The sequence below is a fragment of the Sander lucioperca genome, chromosome 12 (assembly GCF_008315115.2).
Source record: "Sander lucioperca isolate FBNREF2018 chromosome 12, SLUC_FBN_1.2, whole genome shotgun sequence".
NCBI classification, from domain to species: Eukaryota; Metazoa; Chordata; class Actinopteri; order Perciformes; family Percidae; genus Sander; species Sander lucioperca.
The window spans coordinates 8,080,209-8,097,285 of NC_050184.1; the positions used below are offsets into that span (position 1 = coordinate 8,080,209).

Below are 17,077 nucleotides of genomic sequence, written 5' to 3' on the forward strand. Positions count from 1 at the left end.
TTGTTTCCAAAATAGAATTAGAGCATTCTGCAAACAAACTCTTCCCCTTCTCTTCCGTCCCACGGACACTGCCTCAGACACAATTGGCATAACAACAACTTTTTTGTTTTTGACACAGTAGTTTGTTTACCACGATGTTGAATGATGAAAAACAATCATTTTATTGGGCTTTGGGTTTAATTGTAAAATCACTACACAACATTAAACAAACAGCCAGATTTTGGAGTTGTTGTTCACTCCAGGCAATCCATTTATTTTTTAGCACCACAAAGACGTCAGCTGGTGTTAACCATGGTCACTTCATTTCCTCCTCGCTGGCACTGGAGAGTTGACTGCAGCTGAACTGTTAGATGACATCACACATGAGGACAACGCTAGCAACTGGTTATTGTAAGTCATTGAAATCACAACCCAGTGATGTGGTGACTGATGGTGTGAACACAGTGGAGCACATGATAGAATGGTAAAACTCAGTTTTACATCGCAATAACCTCTAGTTAAGTAGAAGCTCATATGCCAATAGAGTCCAGATGGTAACAGTGATCATTACATTCCAAAATAAAACCATGTTATTGTAGAGTGATTCTGGAGATGTAGTTTGGAGTTGTGTTTACTTACATGTAGGTAATTCCCTGCAGTTTAGTTTGGAGTTACAGGAGCACACATACACACCCACACAGAGCATTGCACAGGACTGAGAAAGTTGAGAGGTGCCACCCTGACCCCAGGCCTGCAGGTGTCTGTAAGCCCAGTCTTCCACACATTGAAGTCCCAGCAGCTGACAGGCTATATGTGTCCCACAGTAGCCTTGTTTCAACTGACAACTTCAAAGGTTACACTGCATGGGTCACAACCAAACATTATTTTCAGCATATGTGTGACTTGACGGTGGAGGAATAAAATCCCCAAAATAGAGTGGCAAGTTTTACCATATGGCAAATGTCAGTGTGACATATATGGGCTTATGAAAATGGCAAGCGAGGACAGGGCGGATCGCGAATCCAATCGTCTGTCACACTTTATTAGCACAACCAGAAAGACTGAATCTTTACCATCTTACTACGTGACACATTTGGTCTACAGATGCACTCTGTTGTAAAAGAAGCCATTGGGTTTTAACAGAAACCACACCACCGAATAAAATCCCTCCAATGATGAGCAATCAGCATTAGTGTGCAGGCTTTTGCACATTTGCACGCCGGCGTCCCACTGGGCAACTGTCCCTCTGCGCTGCTCCTACCCGACCTATCTGAACAAACATCACCTAAAAATTCACTTCAGAGCTACACATGCTGCACTTTGACATGCAGGTTTATTCTTTTATTTATTTTGTATTGTTTTTTGTTTTAAGAAATGAGAGGAGGCCCAAGTGGTAACAATTTGAAGTCAATAAACTCTTCTCCTCTAAAATGCCCTGGCTTCAAAAGAGTAGTGTGGGTGTTCTGCATGGCGGTAATGGAATTGTTAAGCATGCTCAGGGATTTGGCAGCCGGCTCCCTTCGGAAAAGAGCAGGAGTGGAGGATGACAACCTGTTAAAATCCAGCATTTGTTTCTCTCTTTCTCTCTCTTATGCTTAGGAATGCACACAAACATGCATGACCATATGAAAGCAGGGTTCGTGTGATATAAATGCTTTTAGGTGCATAGACTAACATACAAAGAATTTCTTCCTTGACACACGTGCAGGCATTGTATAAATATATAATGGTCACAACAAAGTTCTCCTTTTATACACTGATGTTTAACTTCAACATACATCTTAAAGAGGCTGGTCTCGACCTGCTCTATATGAAAAATTTCCTGAGATAAGTTCTGTTGTGATTTGGCGCTATATAAATAACATTGACTTGGCTTGACATTTAGATCCAGTGTTAGTGTATTCTGTGTTCTGACTGGCCTCTGTCTCACATCACAAAAGCTATGTCTCTTTAAAGGAGGCCAATTTCAATAAGTGAAAAGACAGCGAGAGCAAGAGAGAGAGAGAGAGTGAGAGAGAGAGAGGCTAAGTACAAGTCTATTGTATAGAATAGACTTGTACTTGCTGACACATGAGGGCAGTCTTTTAAAGCTTCTCTCCGTCTGTGGAGGAGACGAGCTTGCTGTTAAGTTGCACTGCACTCTTAGGTCTCTGCTTTTGCAGTCGTAATGTCTTCAATGTAAATGGTCTCTAATAATGATGATTGTTTAATTTCCTTACTGGAGCATGGTTTCATTCCTTTATATCCATCAAGAGAGAGAACATCTGTCTCTGCTTCAACTTGAAGAAACCTCCCATTAGCTTGATTTTGACTTCTCTTTGCTCTCTACCTCTCTTACCATTAAATTCCCTAACTTTTGTTCAAGTTCAAAAAGTCACTAACAACCCCTGCCTCCTCCTTTCACTAGCACTACATCACCTGTCTCTCCGTCTCTCTGGCCAAGCTTACAACTTCTGCATGAGCCATCATAAGTGAAACGGGTCCAGAGTCAATATTTATCCAGGTTGTGCGTGAAGGTATCTGCCATTTCAGCACTTGCAGTGCCCCTTCAACAAACAACATGCAGCTCTCTGGTGCACGTTGAAATTTCTCTGCATGTTTCTTCCCGCTGCCCTTTTCTTCCTTCACACTTCTTGCAGTAGGCAGACTAATTGCACAGTTCATCCACCCTGTTTCTGTGAATGTGTGCATCTTCATTAACTCTTCTCTGTTAATAACCCTGGGGTGGAGCCTGGAGGAGATTTCGGGGAGTAGGGTGGTCCTACAGAGGAAGTGGTGGCAAACCCCGGGAAGTGCTGTTGTTCTTGATGTGTTGCCGAAGTCCCACAGAGCCCCCACCTCCACCTCTACCATCCACCCCACTGGCTGGAGCTCCTATTAATCATCCTGTCAGTCCAGCAACACACCATACATGCTTTGTCGCCACAGACACACCACCACCACACATATACACTGTGCACCAAAACAAACAAATAAATAATGTAGCTGGTCACTGCCGGGCTACAGGAGTCTAAAGAGAAGAATGAGAAAAAGAATCTCTATGGAAATGGGTTTGTTTGCTTCTTGCAGTGTTTGTGCTTTGAAACCTTTATTGGTCTTTGTTGGGTTGTAGAATGTTTTGTGTTTTATGGTTTGTTTCCTATGTGATGTCAGGCTTATAGTGTAAGTGTGCAGCTCGGCCCAAGTTATTTTTTTCCTCATGCTGGGAAGTCATTCACTCCTGGGGGGAAAAGAGGTTAACTTGGAAATGTTTGCCTCCGAGTAGAATACACCACAGCACTCAGTAGCACAGCACTGGATTGGTGCATGCGAAGTGTGTGCATGCGTGCATATAAAGAAGTGTGCGTCTGTGTATCAGGTTAAGCTAAGTCATTTTTGTGATTTGTTGAAATCCCTTACAGTGCCCCTTGCGTACCTTGGCAGTGGAAACATATTACTGAAAGGCAAATCCATTTAGCTTGAGAATGTCAACAAGACTTGTGGATTTGGGTAAGAGATGATAACTCCACAGTGAACAGCTTCGTTACCTGAATGTATTTGAGGGATACACTCGTGAATATTTGTAATTGCAATTAACTATCTATTCAAACAACGTCACATGTCCAGTATGTCCACACTGCACGTGATTTTCCTTCAAGACATGGGTGGAGAAAATGCTCTCCGAAACTGAGCCTTCCTCATCCCTGCTGCTAAGCATTTTCACCACTATGAGCATGTGTGTGCTGTGTTGTGGGGCCCTACTGTAGCTGGTTGTGTGACGTCACTCCCCACATACAGTATTATAATACATCAGGGCTGTTTCAGTGGTCGTATGGAGACTGTGGGATCTGGAGCTGTTTGGAAATATCCTCCATATTTCTAAAAAGGAATATTCATTTCATTTTCATTGGATTTAAAGCTGTGAATCATTTTTTGTTTTTACTGAGGTCTTTCAGCTTTACATATGTGCTTGTGCTTGTTGGCTTTGTTGTATTTTCATTTTTTTACCTGTGTCAATAACTTACACAGATTTTGAATGGGCACTGTACTGTAGTGACTGTAACATTTCAACCACTGATGCAGGTCAGCTGTTATCCTGATAATGAATACATCTGGCCCTGCTTTTACAGCTATTGTAGCCTTCAATTGTACATGAATGTATGTAACTATTGATATAGTAACAGATAAATCAACCTTTGTCCATTGCACCTTCTATCTGCACATTTCCCAAAGACTCACAGTGTTATCAAAGCCCAGTAGCAGTAAAAAAGAGTCACTAAAGCTGGTCTGATGAGAATTAAATTCACGATCACAGATCTTTAGTGAAGGTGAAAACACAGCTCTCAGGTTGGAAACCTTCAAGGGGGTTTGTTTCAAAGATGAGAACCAGAAATCCCAGAAGCTGGTGTGCTTCAAAGGGCTGCTGAAGGGTGGCAGATGGTTCTCTAGAGCCCTAACCCGCTGCCATGCCAGGCTGGTGTGAAATGGACACTTGTGGGCTCAGCTTGTTCTATCTGTCCACAGTGGTTAATGATAACATGCACCGGCCTCAGCACTTCACGCTGCCCACATTAGCCTTTTGTTGCTTGCCAAGTTGTGTGTGTAGGGTCTTGATGTTAATTCTTCTACACCAGAGTTTGGTACCTATACTGGACTCATTCTGCATATTAGCGCTCATCAAGTTTAGCCATGGGGAATTGATACAGCACCTTTCATTTCTTTGATAATCATAGATTCAACACATTTGCTGACCTTTAGTTTTTTTTAATTGTTCTATTCATGTATTTCACCTAAAATGTAACACAAGACCTATGAAACCTCATTCTGGCGTTTTTTTTTGTTTTTTTTTCCATTTTTACAATTTCTTAGTGACTGAAATGTATTTTAATTTAAAAAATGAAACAGACACTCAAATAGGCTATAGTTTACTAAAAATATTCATTATTGTATTCATTTCTGTATCTTAATGAATCTTAGTGAATTAATGGTTGATCAGGAATCTTGGCCAAACCTTGTGAGAAATTATAATGTTTGCAATGTTCCTGAAATATAGTTTCTGTTTTAGTTAGAATTTGTTTTCTTCCCTAAATTGTAGAATCTTCTGATTTCTTTATGATTTAACTTCATACGTTTGATCTTTTTATATTAAAATAAATAGCCTACCCGTATGCTACATTTATTTTTCATTGTTACAAACACTTTGGTGTACATATTTTAAAAAGAAAAGAATAAAGTAAGGAACACAGGCCCAAAGGCCTTTCAGGCCTGCACCACAAATTGTGTGGACCTTCCTGTCCGTGTAAATATATTTTCTCCAGTATTATCAAGCCTGTATTGTTGCAGTACATTTTCTCCCTATATGTGTCACTGAACTTACATAGTGCTCTTTGGCTGAGTTGTAAAATATGACAGGCTATTTTCCCCCCGCTGCTCCAAACTAAAAGATTAACATTGTGATTCCCAGTGTCCCAGCAGACAGCTTGATTGATTACATCATATTAAGGTCATTTCTACATCGGGGTAATTTTCACTCGAGCCTCCCGGCGATATTTTAATGTGCATTTGTTTGGCGGGGTTGTCGGCTCCTCTGATCTGCGGGGAAATGGATGGCGACATTAACGAGCGATTAATTAAAAACAACAACATTGATGATGGTGGGACGGGATGCTCTGCCGTTTATTGGAGGAGCACCTAATTCCCAGTCCGAGTCAGTCCGACGATGCACATTTCCTGTTTGCATTTCGCAAATTGATCGTCAGTTATGGTCCAATTTTTGCTTGGACCGACCATTGTTTGTTTCTTTGAATTCAACCACATGATGATGATGATGGTGGTGGTGTTTGAAACTATTCGATGGATGAAATTGTAATAAGAAAATATATTCACGGATACCCTGTAATTTTCACTGGTGCCATTAAATATGATTTTTCATTTCTATGCAGAATTACCCAACAGTTGTCACTGAAATGTTTTTTGTTTTTTTATTAAAAGTAGGCCTACAATTTTTTTTCAGACTCGAAGGGAAAATGAAAATGATTAAATGCATTATTGGTTTGGGTTTGGTTTATGCCGGATCTATGCAGGCAGTGATTCAGAAGTGTTTTAACCGAACTGACGGCTGAATGCATATTCCAGGCATTACTCAACCGACGCAACATAAAAAAAAATCAAATATTAGAATTGTTTACCTGTATTGCACTAAGTGACACAAAAAAATATGTATACGATTTGCCGCAAATGTGTTGCCAGAGCATTTCAATCGAAATATCCAGGTTTACCTTCGTCTGTATTTAGCATAATTTGGTGCAAACTCAAAATGTCAGCGACTGATTTCAAACCCACCAATGTGTCCTGTTCTACCGCCAGCCCACACTCCTTTTGAAACATTTAGTATTTTGACTTCTCTGTAGCTCTCCAGATGTGAAGTGCCAAACCATGCTCCAGTGCAGGCCTCCTGTAGTGTGTCTGTATCTGTACAGTGGCTGCCCTCTAACCTCTCCATATTCCTGCTATCAGTAGCTGTGGCGCAGCGCCCGTCTCTCTCTGACAGCGTGTTAACAACACTGCAAAAGGCCCCAAAGAAACGTCTTGGATTAGCGGTCAGATTTCCCATTTCCCATAGACGCACAAGGTCCTGAACCCAATTAATGGCTAATAATTACCAAGGCAACTTCACTATGACCGCTTCTGGGGACTTCATTAGAGGGAAGGAGGGGGCCTGCTGTGGAGGGCCACTCCAAACTAATACTTTAGAAGGGGAAAAGGGGGATTTTCTAATTGATTAGCTGCTGGGATCTTGGGGGTCGATCTGTGGGGGAAAAAACAGTGTTGGTGGAGATGGGTTATTATTGTTTATCATTTGTCTTGTTTGAGATGACAAAGTTGTGTTTGGGTCATCGTTCCATCCTTGTGCACGCGGTCATATCAGTAGTAGCAGTAGTGTATATCTGCGTGCATGAGGGCGTGCCTTCACGCAAGTCCCAGCGCCCTGCCGCAGCTAGTTACCATGTTTACTCTCCCATTACATCGACTGTGGCAGAATTACAGTTAGTACATTTACAATGCTCATAGCGCTCACAAAAGGACCCGCTGCGGCTTTTTGATGTCCACCGGCCCGCCTTCATCCGCTTGCCGGACCGCGAGGTGCTCCATTTCACATAGGCTATCTAATGTGCGCTGATGTTATCTGCGCGTAACGTCTAATCCAGAGACCCGGAGCCTTTTCCAGCATGGATAAAGATTGGGTTTCAGCCGCCTATGTGTGTGCGTGGGTGTGTGGGTGGGTGGAGGGTATATAGTCCCCGCAGTCTGACCAGTCCACAGTGTGATAAACTTCTGTACCCCCCCCCCCACGCACAAACGCGCGCGCGCACACACACACACACACACACACACAGTGTTAGGCGCGCCTAATGATTGACGATGATGATAGTAAGATTATGTTTATTTGTGTATTATTCTGAGATTCATTTTGTTCGTATACCATTCTCATTATTTTTAAAAATAATAATAATAGGCTAGCCTAATTCACTAACTGTAACAGTTATCTGTTTTTCCCAGGTCTGCTCAGCATGTTGCGACTGGTTCTGTGGTTGCTTTTGGTTGTAAACAGTGTAGTATGTGTTGCTAGGCCTAAGGCTGTTTTATAGGCTACTGTAATGTACTGTACTTGCAGAAAAAAAACAAACTGTAGGCTACAATGTCGGTGTGACACGGAACACTTTTTTGGGAAACGTTATAGGCCCACAGTCAGTTCTGGTGATGTGAAGACGTCATCGCTTCATCAACATGCGATTAAGGAAGCAGAACCGATTTGACACAAATTGTGTCATTTATACATTGTATAGCACGCCGAACAATTAGCCTACACATACATGAATAGGCCTCAGTGCATGCGGATGGGGCCTGTATGTGATATCGGAGCCGTGGAGACAATATCTTGACATGCAAACAATGCCGGCTACAGACGTGTATATGCAGATGAACTGCCATGAGCTTGCACTGTTTCCTTAAAGGCGCAGTTAATCTGTTACCAGGTTAAGAATAAGGGCATACTAATAAATTAATCACATCAGAACTAAATGCCTTATTCTATGCATTTTATTTCACTGGATCGTATTGTTTTTGTTTATTTGTTGTCACTTCCATGTGATAATGAATCTGCCTCTCTTCATTCTAATTAGGCGGATTAATAAAACCGAGAGGGATCCTGTGTAGATGATTGAACACGAGTGCAGCAGCACACCTCTCTTCCGGGGACGGAGCCAGCAGCGCTGCCTTCCTGCGCTCCCTCTAGCCGCAGGACAAAAGAGAGAGAGAGAGAGAGAGAGAGAGAGAGAAAATGCCACATTTCTGGAAAGCAAACACTCCAAAACGCGAGGTTTTCCTGCGCAGCCGTTCTCCGTTTTCACAAAAACCGTTAAAGGTCGACGTTCAAATGACGCAGAGAAGTATTTCCCAACGGGCCAGTCTCGGAGAGCAACACTTTTCTTTTGCAAGCGTAATCACAGTTAATTGCTCCTTTTAAGAAGGTGTTGCAGCATGTGAAATAATCATTTGTCCCAGCTGATATATAGCGAGAAATATTCAGAGGCCTGGCCTGGACCGTCTCAGGCGGCTGATGGCAATCATTTCGACAAACTGGGAAAGTTGTGCTGAATGCCCTTTTTCTTCAGTTTTCCTCTGACTGAAGCTTGAGGAAGGGCGCGGTATTGATAAAGCCAATCGATTTAGACAATGGATTATTGATATCTTGTCGCCACGCTCCCACGCTTTCTTAATACACCAAGGAATAAACAAAACCTTTGTGCACCGCTGTTATTCACGTAATTTATTATTTGTTTATCGACCTGTTTCTCTGTTTTGTCACTCTATACCTCTGCGCTGCCTGCAAGGCCGTGGAGCTCGTGATTTTAAAATGTAACTGCATGTTGATTCCTTGATTTAAACTAAATCTGTTTTTACACAAGGTTACAAAGAACGTGTTATAGGTCTGTAGTACGGTAGCCACAGCTCCTGGCACTTCACACTCCCTATTGGTATAAAAGCATACTCCAAACGCGTCCTTGCTTTCTGTAAAGCCAATAAAACGATCCTCCCCGCCTCATGATGCCAAGACAAACTCCCTAATATACAGATAATTACTGCTGATTATTATTGATTCATGATCACGCAATTCATTTGACTAATTAACTCCTGGGAAAACACCCCACGACAATGTCGGTCCAACATAGGCTGGAAACGTGTTTGATGAACTCGTGCCTTTATTCAAATCAATTGTTGTTTCACGTGCATAATGGGCAACAAGCTTGTGGTTCAACAAGAAAACCAAAGCGATGCCAGGCAGACCGCGACTTAACACAGCGGTTTGATGCCAATGTCATTTTCAGCAAAAAGCAAGAAATATGGCTAGAAATAAGTAAAATAAATAGCATTAATAATGCAAATAATAATAATAATTGGTATGCCCTGATTGAAAGTTTCCCATAAAAGTGCGGAGAGATTTGATCCCTGCGCTCTCCCAGCAGACTGCAGTTGCTCCATCACCACCGATCTTTAATAGGCTCCAACATAGAGCCGCCTTTATTCAGCCAAACTAGAGGGAAACCATTCCCATATGACATGTAGGCTGAAGGCCCAGGCACCACATGAATATGACGGCCAGCCTTTATTCTTTTATATATATATATATATATATATATAGGCCTATATATATAACAAGATGCAAATAAACTGTAGCTTCTACCAAGTCTCCTTTTGTTTCTTTTCAGCAATTATTTAATATGTCGGTCAATAACATCAAAAATATACAACGGTAATTTCTCAATACAATACTATGAAATGTAATAATATTAATTAGCATATTATTATTATTTTGGCAACCATAAAATATATTACAGATTTGAAATCATGCAAAATAGTTACAATAAGACTAATAAATTGTATAATACAATACTCCCCATTTGCCTCATAAATACAATAAATAGCCGGAATTGCAACTTTGATATTAAACATAAAAGTAAAAAAAAAAAAAAACATGAAAAATGGTGCTGCATAATTATGTAGGTTACTTGTCCGATGTTTGTGTTTGAATTAACATTTTTCGTAAAAACAAAAAAAAGAAAAGAAAAAAGACCTTGCAGTCTGTCAGGCTTCATCAGACTGCTGGATGCACGGACTCCTCGTGCCTGCAGCAAACAAACAGACATCTAACATACAAACTAACAGGTGCAAGGCAAAAGCCGTATACTTACGGAGAGAAAGTGTGCCGCGTGGTCTATCCACCTTCGTTCAGGTGACTTCACGCGTCACAGTGGGCGCTAAGAGTGACCGCAAACATTTCTCCAAGAAAACAACTGCTGCAGATAAGGTTGTTAAAAATGTGAATACTGGAGGAAAAAAAATAAAAGAAAACCTTTCTCCCCGGTACGGACTCTGCTGGTGGAGTCCATGCATGCGTCAAACAGCTGCTGGCCGCTGCTTGTCCTGAGGGCAACAAGGTTTACACACACACACACACACACACACACACACACACACACACACACACACACACACACACACACACACACACACACAACATAGTCTATAAAGTGTAGCTCCAATCGAGTCTTGCACCTATTACGCCTGCATGTGCATTAATGAAGTTAAAAATAATCTCTGCAACTCGAGCACTTTTTGGCAAAGCATCAGCTGCGTCAACAGCCTAAATACAAAGTTTCTGTAAATTCAGAAAGAAAAATGATGTTAACATTTTAGGGCAAATATATAAATATTATGAAAAAAAATACAAAAAAGATATCATAATAATAATAATAATAATAATTCAGGTTAATTTCAATAGTAATACGACCTTGACCTCACTATACCTCACTGTGTCCACCGCCGGTTGGAGAAAACCAAGTTGTCGCTGTTAAAGAGGTAAAAATCCAATGAGGTGCTGGCATGAATGGGATGGGTGGGGGGGGTGAGGAGGGGGGCGAGGGTAAGGGGATGGCAATGGGGGAGGGAGGGTAGGTGAGATGGTGAGGAGAGAGCAGGAGGAGGAGGAAGAGGAGGAGGGGAAGAGATAAGTGATCTAAAGGGGAGACGATAGGACAAAAAAGTGATGATGATGAATACATTGGAAAGTTTTTTGGCCCCGGCGAGGGTGTCAGATTGAATGGCCTGTGCGCATGTGCGAAGGTGTCCAAACTGACAATGCTGGTGAGATGAAGATAGTGTTGTTGCTGCTTCTGGGCTCACGGAGGACGACGAGAGGAATCTACAAGCCGACAAGATGAGATCCAAGGCGAGGGCTAGAAAACTGGCCAAAAGTAGGTCTTCTTTTTTCTGCTTCTTATCGCTTTCAGCCGCCGGCTCCAAACTCGTGGCTGTGTAGATGTCCATGTCCTTGTCATTTGTCATATCCTTAAGAGAGGAGGGGGCGACTCTTTGTCCAGAGTTAACTTTTCTGCTAGAAAATGTGTCCCGCTCCGGCTGCTCAGCCTCGTTTCTCTGCGTGCTGCGGTCTTGGCTTCGTTGGTTCTCAGTGTCAGAAAGTTTCATGTGTGATGAGAAACGCCGCTGGTGCTTTTCAGTTGATTTAAACTCCTCTAAAGGCAGAGATAAACATCGCCGTCCAAATCTGAGCTCGATCTTGTAATTTGCTCTGTTCGGGTGTCAGGAGGTTCAGCGGAGGCGCAGATACGTTTCCCGAAAGTTACCAAGAAAGTTGTCGAAACGGATAGTAACTTTTTTTTTTTAAGAGAGCCGTTCCAAGTCTTGTGAAATAATATTCCCGGCTTTTGAAATAGTGGGCGCTGTGGCACCGCTGCTCGCTGCTCGCTGCTGCAGAGCTCACAGCGAGCCGAGCGCACTCTTTCACTCTCCTACAGACGGAGACGACCACATGTGAATTTAGACAGAAAAAGCAATATTTTAATGCAGATTTTTTTTGGTCGATGCCGCCTGAACCGCAGAATGTATCGCTCTACGGCAACTTTGTTTTGTCGCGGGGCCCTCGGACTGCAGCAGACTGGTTCCTCCTCCAGGGAATGCCAATCAATAATGCGTGTGGTGTAAGAAAGCGCCCATACCACTACTTAGTGGACTGCTGCTCGCGTCACACGGAAAATTCATGTATTCAGTTTTGTGAACATGAGTACTTTGTTGTTGGAAATGGACCATTGTTTGACATTTGTTTATTGTTGGTGGGTTGATTTATGAATCGCGTTTATTTACACCGTCTTTTTTTTTTTTTGTTTATTCCTGCATGACTGCACGTTGTTTTCTAATTATGTGGGTCAATCAGCCTTTTATCCACAGTTCATTTGAAAGACGATTGCATAACAAATTAACGCTTTATCTAGGCCTGTTGGCATTTGCTTTTGTCATAATATGTTTGTTATATTTTATCCATAGTGAGTTTCGACTGGTAGTTTTGTTAAAATTCAGAGCTAAAATTTGTCCGTGTATTTTTTTTTTTTTAGAACAATGTTATTTAAAAAAAAAAAAAAAAAAAAAGAATTATTTTAAAATATACTTGTTACTGTTTTTATGTTATGCTTGGTTGCATGTTTACAGGCCTTTAACAACGGTGTAACTTTGCCAAAGCCACTGGCCCTCTTAATTTAACATGGACCTCGATCTTTATATCAGACGTAATGCAGGCTTTAAATAATTACAATTTTACATTTCAGACCTTAAGTGAAATACATTTTAGTGCACAGCTTTTGAAACAAACCAGAAACGTGTTTATTCCTACATTTTAGAAATGCTAATAACTATTACATGTGCTTGGATTATTATTAAATGTTTAGTAAGGGGTTCAGCTCAAATGCATTCAGATAAAGGCTAAATTATACGAATAAAAAGAATAACCAACACAGTTTTTGCAGTCGTGATTTTGTTATTATTTCCTTATTACTCTTCTGATTGATGCACAGGGGTCAAGTTACCATATAAGTTAAAAGACAAAATAATAATAATAATAATAATAAAGGAACGAAAAGCAAAACGCTAATTGGGCTACTTTGTGAAAATACTTAAACATGTCGAGGAGCCTGCTTCTTGCCAGTAATTGCACTTGGTCTTGATCTCCAAACAGCCTTGATAGTCTGTTGATCCGGGTGCTAATGAACACAAATACCTGGCTTTGTAGCACTCTCACATCGGACCACTGGAACCCTCCGCAGCCCAGAGGCCTCCGATCATAGTGTTGCAGCGGTAGACAAGAGAAACAGAGCACACATGGACAAATATCGTGTTGTTCTTAACATTCAAAACATGCAGGTCCACAACTTTTGAATGTGACGCGTGGGAGTATATTCCACCCTCCTTTTTTCCTTTTCCTTGCCTGCCGCTTAAGCAGAATACTACTTTCCTGTAGGCCCAAAGCAATATTCACCAGCTGCTTTATCATTTATTTTTAACCCTCGTGTATATTTTCTCTCTCTCGGCAGATAGCACACATAGACTACACGTCAAAGGCCACGACTCTGCAGAAACTTGTGACTCCGCAGTCCCACATGTAGAATATGAATATATGTGTGTGTTTTCTTGATTAGTATGCAGTCGTTCTGCTTCGTTTAATGCGTTGGGGTCACAATTATGTGAGTGTTAGTGTGTTTGGATTATAACGTGATATCGCCCTTACAGGTGGGGTTTAAAAAAAGAAGAAGAAAATAAATATTAGCCTTAGCTTTGTTACCCACAGGTTAATATGTTTTTATGATTGCATTTCTTATTCCGAGTTTAATTTAAGGCTACCTGCGTATTGTTTTGGAGTATATCTAATCTGATCTGCAACGTTCTCTCTGATATACAGTAGTAGCCTATGAATTGATTATTATGAATTTAACATAATAGGCTAAATATTTCCCTAGATTTTAGTTTTAAATAAAGAAGAAATCTTCCGACACATATGATTCCTAACATATCTCGTTTTATCCAAGATAGCGGCTTTGATAATGAGACCTCGTGTCATCGTAACAACTAGCCTATAAATCGATACAGACAATCTAGCAGAGAATACTGCACCAAAGTGACAATGAACTTGCTTTTTGCACCCGGTAGTTAATTTGCTCTGTCTGAGTTAAAATTGGGTTTGGATCAATTCAAACTTCAAGTTGAGTGAGTTGATTTTTTTTTTTTGCCAGGTATTTTTTGGTGCACAGGTGAGACGAACACACACACATAAACAGGCACTGCTTTCTCGCTCTGTACTGCACGCCTACAGCCGCCCAATAACGTCTCACAGAAACCTCAAGGAATATAATTAAAATGGAAACATGTAGCAGCTTCGCACACATTCGGAGAAAACGGAAGGAAGGTGTTGAATACACACTGATTCTGACTGCAACGTAGGCTACACACGTTATTGATTTTTTTTTTTAAAACCTATTTCAATTACGCCGACCGTTTGCATTATCAAGCCAATAAAATGAAAGGTAGCACCACGTGGGGTTTTTTTTACCACCTGATTTATTGAATTTTTGCTGATTTTGCGCAAAATGTGACTCCTCTTTACCCACCACACTAAACAAAGGCACACAGGTGCTGACAGTTATTCATCTCTCTCTCTCTCTCTCTCTCTCTCTCTCTCTCTCTCTCTCTCTCTCTCTCTCTCTCTGGCCTTTATACTAATTGCCAGATATCCTATTGATCTTTGTGTTAAATGCCCCTTATTAGATGGACTGCCAGTTATGAACTTGGCCTGGCTCAACAGCTTCTGATGTTTTGACAGAAGTAATAAAACCCAACCCATAACACTTTAAAACCAACAATAGTAGCTATGTTGAACTTCTGGCTAAACGTTTAGGGTCCTGTGTATGCTCCCATGTATTACTGCTATGCAGCTGTAATGTGTGTCAGATAGCACTCCTCCATGTTCACAGATTAGAGCCTGAACATAAAAATGATATGATCATCGAATGAAAAGGATATGTGATGCCAGTGTCAGGTAGTGACTGCAATTCATTGGCTGATTTTTTATGTACTTTTCTGAAACTCTAAATCCCTCAATTTTAGTTGCTTTAATTTTGAAGTTGGAGCATCAGTGAGCCAATGAAGAAATAAATAGGAATCTGGTTGATGACTCTTGTTTTGATAGTTTTAGAAGACTTTCCACGTGGTGCTGTGTGATTTTGACAAGTTCAGTTTAATTTGTAATACTAATACTGTTGCTAATTGATGAAGGCTAATGATGAGCCTACAGTGCCTGTAGACATAAGGCCATTTATTTATTTTATTTTGTCAGTAGTTTTAGTCAGTAGTGATAGGACATAATGCAAAATGCAAATACCTGAGAGATCTTTATTTTATTGCTGCAGACCTTTCCTGGATAAAACACAGTCCGAAACCTGAGCCTCTTGTGGTTCCACAGAACCCATTTGCATTCATATGTGATGACGTGAATGATCTTAGCAGCGCTCGGAATCAGGCAACACCAATTTTGCAGTTTTACATCTCTGTCTAAACGGACAGACTGTGACCACTATGGTAGTCACAGTCTTGTGAATCTGTGCACCTAAAAACTGAAGCCATTCAGGGAATGTTAGATTGCGTGTTTTGATGATTGAGTCTTTTTATTCCTCAATTCTCAGAAATAATGTTCACCATCCAATCAGGAAGACCACCTGCTTTTTAAAATCAAGTTTTTGATTTAGAAGCGCTTAATTTGCTTTTGGAGATTTTTTTTCTGAGCATTTTGACTGATTTTAGGACCATTTGTGTCAATTTTTTGAAGGATTGAAAAATTGTGTAGCCTAACTAATTGCATCAGTCCACATTTGGCAAGGCCACATATGCTGCATAAGTATTTGATTATGGAAGTTTGTGGGATGTGAGTTCCTTATCCCAGTGTGTGCATATGTAGGATACAGTTTAGTGTGTTTTGTGAGCACCGAGGCTCTTATTTTTCTTTCCATATTTATTTCCAGGGCTGGTTCCTCATCTTTGTCCAGTGAAATACCTTTGCACTGTACATGTACGCCAACTGTATTCACAGAACATATGATATCCTATGAAATGAGTAACTTTTTCTGTAATAACCCCCAAAAGTTAAGGTACTTTTATTCGTAACACAGCCATAAATTTGCCCATGTCTAATTGTAACATAGTAATTCGTCATAGGGGGAAGTTACTTTGGTTAAGGTTAGGGTAAGGTTTTGGTCATGGTTACAGTTAACATCAAGCAACTGTCCGTTTCGGTAACATATGGTCCATGTTTGATTTACATGATATGATACAAATAAAGATGCATTGCTTTTTGTTACCATATCTTCAAATTTGCTGTGAGAGCAAATTCCTGAAGAATGTTCTTTCCTGTTAAGTATTCCCATTACCCTGAAATGTGGAGGACAGTGTAGTCTGAAGTCTCAGTTCAACTGACTAGTGCTATTTGTTCTTCCATCTTCATCTAAATAAATAATAACAATGTATGAACTGGTTACTCTATAAATTACCTGCACTCTCAAGCTTTAAAGCGTGAATATTAATTTATGGGAGCATAGTTCAAATGGGATATTACAATCCCTTTATTAAATGGTCTGTTTTACGACTGTTCCACCGCCAACTTTCTAATGTTTTCTTTCACTATCAATGAGTCTCTCTCTTCCTCCCTGAGCACTTTATGAGACGGTGTTTTATCGCTAGGGAAATGCTTGTATTGATATTCAGTCAGTTGCTTCTGTAAAATGTGCTGCTGTTTTAGCCAAGTATCCCTTGGCAAAGATATGTCTCTAATCAGGTCAAGTACAGGTGCCATGAAATGTGAACATAATTTTGAAATGTGGACATTGGAATGAATGAATCCCAGTGAGCTATAAAATACAGAAAAAACCCAATACCCTTCTGTGATTATGAGGTTGTTATTCAACATTTAGCTGTTTCAGAAATCCTCATTGTTTTTTTTTTTTTATTCAAGTGATATAATATTTGCCTCATATACATCTGTTGGCACTGTGATCACCCAATTAGTCTCAGATCACCCTCCATTGCAACACAAAATGTCTTTGTTTATTCAGTTCTAGTTGTATCACTTCAAATGAAGATGTAATGTTGAAAGGGGGAACGGGGATGGCAACAAATGTAATATTTATGTGAATAATCTATATTCAGTATTGTGTTTGCTTGATTT

General features: G+C 40.6%; 1 protein-coding gene and 1 long non-coding RNA gene across 11 annotated transcripts in view; one reads left to right on the plus strand and one right to left on the minus strand.

Moving 5' to 3' along the window:
• Positions 1 to 9,666: 9,666 nt before the first annotated feature.
• LOC118496463 lies at positions 9,667 to 10,969 on the minus strand. Its single transcript, XR_004899033.1, has 2 exons — positions 10,827 to 10,969; positions 9,667 to 10,443 (listed from the first exon to the last, which is right to left on the minus strand). It is a non-coding gene; the product is annotated as an uncharacterized LOC118496463 (long non-coding RNA).
• Positions 10,970 to 10,981: 12 nt separating this feature from the next.
• prdm16 (PR domain containing 16) overlaps positions 10,982 to 17,077 on the plus strand; it is a 187,674-nt gene continuing 181,578 nt past the window's right edge. For 6 of the 10 annotated variants that reach the window (XM_036008261.1, XM_031286465.2, XM_031286469.2 and 3 more), the window contains exon 1: positions 10,983 to 11,273. In XM_036008261.1, the coding sequence (XP_035864154.1) occupies positions 11,237 to 11,273 (37 nt within the window). In that variant the 5' untranslated portion in view covers positions 10,983 to 11,236. Of the gene's footprint in view, positions 11,274 to 17,077 lie in introns of all 10 variants that reach the window. The other 4 variants (XM_031286471.2, XM_031286472.2, XM_031286468.2 and 1 more) reach the window with 3 other exon arrangements.